The 2,718-nt window shown below is 50.7% G+C and overlaps 1 protein-coding gene across 4 annotated transcripts in view; it reads right to left on the reverse strand.

Moving 5' to 3' along the window:
- The window catches only part of PHRF1 (PHD and ring finger domains 1), a 35,002-nt gene that overhangs the window by 19,623 nt on the left and 12,661 nt on the right, over nucleotides 1-2,718 (reverse strand). For 3 of the 4 annotated variants that reach the window (XM_003802802.3, XM_012813344.2, XM_023508577.1), the window contains 2 exons: nucleotides 2,046-2,129; nucleotides 332-450 (listed from right to left, as the gene is read on the reverse strand). In XM_003802802.3, the coding sequence (XP_003802850.1) occupies nucleotides 332-450; nucleotides 2,046-2,129 (203 nt within the window). Of the gene's footprint in view, nucleotides 1-331; nucleotides 451-2,045; nucleotides 2,130-2,718 lie in introns of those variants that run through there. The other variant, XM_023508578.1, reaches the window with a different exon arrangement.

A 2,718-nucleotide genomic window follows, 5' to 3' on the forward strand; every position in this document is an offset into this window, starting at 1 on the left:
GACAGCTTGAGGCTCTGTCTCAAAAAAAAAAAAAAAAAAGAAAGATGACAGTGTAGGCACAGAGCCTCCTCTCTGGCAGCACTGCCCCCCCACCCCTGGGCTTCCTCCTCTCCTTTCCCTCTCTTCGTCTGGGTGCGTTATGTGCATCTCTGTGAGAAGCCTTAGAATATTTTTTTGGAAAAAGGCACAGGCATAAATGGCAATGATGAGAAGAGCCTTTAGGGCAAGGCAGCTCAGCTCCCAATGCCAGGACTCCAACATCACCGTGAGGTATAGAAGAGACTGCATGTCCTGTGGCCCTGCCCGCCTGTATGCAGCCGATGCCTCTTACCCCGAGTCACAGCCATCACAGAGCAGGAGCCGGTCCTCATGGTTGCTCCTGCCACACACCTCACAGAAGGTTGGGTCCTCCTCTTCTTCCTCTTGGGCTCTGCTGTTCTCCACTGGAATCTAGAGACAGAACTGTTGCTATACACCAAAGAGAACCCCAAATCTAAGAGGTGAACTCCTAGAATGCTGGCATAATGCTGGTTGATCCAGAGCAGGTCTGCGGGCCCAGGATCTACATGAGCTCCATAGCCCTGTGTCTCTGGGTCAATATGCAAATGAGAGGTCACATTCTACCAGGGCAGTCGTCTAAGAGTGAAGGATGACTCAGCAGAAAACAAAGCTATGACTCATGGAAAGGAGTGGGGAGGCCATGTGGTCACGAAGCAGAATAATCAAGCAGGTGGGGACCAAGTGGGCGCTAGAGGGAGCACATCCCCATGCCGAGAGTGCCCCGCAGACAGGCCCGCATGCAGGGAGCCGGTGAGCAGTGCTCATGAGGATGTCTCCAACCTCAGAGCCATGTAATTCAGCAAAGACTCAGAAACATGCCTGTCAAAAACGAATGCTTAGATGCACAGCAATTAGGGGAACTGTCACAGGCTCGCCTTGAGACAGTGACAGTGGTGACACATCCAACCTTACAGCAACTCTCAGGCACCACCTCACTTTAGTTATTCGTCTTAAAATATGAAAGGTATGTGGACAGGTCCCCCATCTCCTCACCCAGGCTCTCCCCAGAATGCAGCCCCTCCTCCCCCAGCACCTGGCCCTTCCTGGAGGGTCAGGTGGGGACCAGGCCCTCCTGCCAGCCAGCCCTTCCTGCAGTACCTGGAGCCATTCTCAGGTCCCAACAGCACCAGCTTGTCATAGAGGACCTGCCCCTCCTGCCTGCACAGCTCACCTGGGTCTCCCTCCACCAGGAAGAGCTCAGGACCTGCACACCGTCTCTGTGGCCACTCCCAACATGAAGACCACTTACACTGCAGACATGCTTTTGAAAGTGCCAACAAGCCACCCAGGCAGTTACAAGGGCACACAAAGGGAGGCAATGGGGACCAAAGCTGCTGCTGGTGGCACAAGTTACAGCTCCCACAGACAGCAAAGTCTCTGGCAACCTGGCTTCAGGTACACTAACCAAAAAAGGAGGACCTGAAGCCACATCGTCTCAGCCAGCCTTTATGGCCCTGAGGTCTCAGGTGCACCCCGACAAGGTCTTCCCAGGGCCATTCATGGACAGACCATGGAAGCCTTTCAATTCCCTAAAATGCAGGGAAGCGGATGCAAACACACAGACCAAAAGGAAACCCCTTCCTACCTCCACCCTGATGGTAAATAATTTTGCCTAGTATTTCCTGAAATCTGGCCCCAAGAAAACCAGCTTCCTCTCCCCTCTGACCTTTTCCTCTCCTGATACTGCTGCAGCTCAGGAATTCTGAGCAGATGGGCCAGGGAGAGGCTCCCAGCGGCTGGGGCAGAGCCCAGGGGACATCTTAGGTTCACCAACACCTCCACCACCTAGACTTGCACACAACTCACAGCCACTGGACAGGGCAGCCACCTGAGTCCCAGGCTTCACGCCCACAGGTTGATTTTTTTACAGAACACTGAGCCAACACTCACTCATTTTAGGAGAGCAAACAACCTCTAAAAGTATCTCCTTCCCATGAGGCAGGGACACGCATGGCTGGGCCCTACACTGTAGCGTCTACACTTACCTTCTTCAAGACTTTACCACCAAAGTAAGCTCGAATGCAAATACATTTAAATAGAGTTCGATCAACTGGACAGGAATTGGCATTCTGTAAGAAATAAAAATTGCATCAGAACCCTGTAGAATCATACTTTCACTGCCAATATTGTATTCAAAATAATTCACTCAGAGGTCAGAAGTTCCTTTCACACTGAAAATCAAATATTTACTGAATGCCTACATGTGCCAGAGCTGTGTTAAGTTGCTCGGGACACAGCAGTGAAGAAGATAGAACAGCTCAGTGAATAGCCACGCAACCTGGCATCTTAGTGTCACATGCCAAGAAAATGAAAGGAAGGAGGGGAGGCAGGGGACTAGATTTTAACTGGAACAGTGTGTGTTTATAGCCTTTCTGGGGCCTCCACTGTTAGCCTCTGTGTAAGTCCTTTGCCACCTTTTCCACAATTGTTGGATGTTTACTATCAAGTTTTCACAGTTTCTTTTCATCCTGATTAGTGGATACTAATCCACAATGTGTTAAAAATATTTTTGCCAGGCTGGGTGCAGTGGCTCACATCTCTAATCCTAGCACTCTGGGAGGCCAAATCACCTGAGCTGAGGAGTTTGAGACCAGCCTGAGCAAGAGTGAGACTCTTATCTCTATTAAAAATTGAAAAACTAGGCTCGGCGCCTATAGC

Source organism: Otolemur garnettii, unplaced genomic scaffold, assembly GCF_000181295.1.
Source record: "Otolemur garnettii isolate 467f Iridium unplaced genomic scaffold, OtoGar3 scaffold00260, whole genome shotgun sequence".
Classification (NCBI taxonomy): Eukaryota; Metazoa; Chordata; class Mammalia; order Primates; family Galagidae; genus Otolemur; species Otolemur garnettii.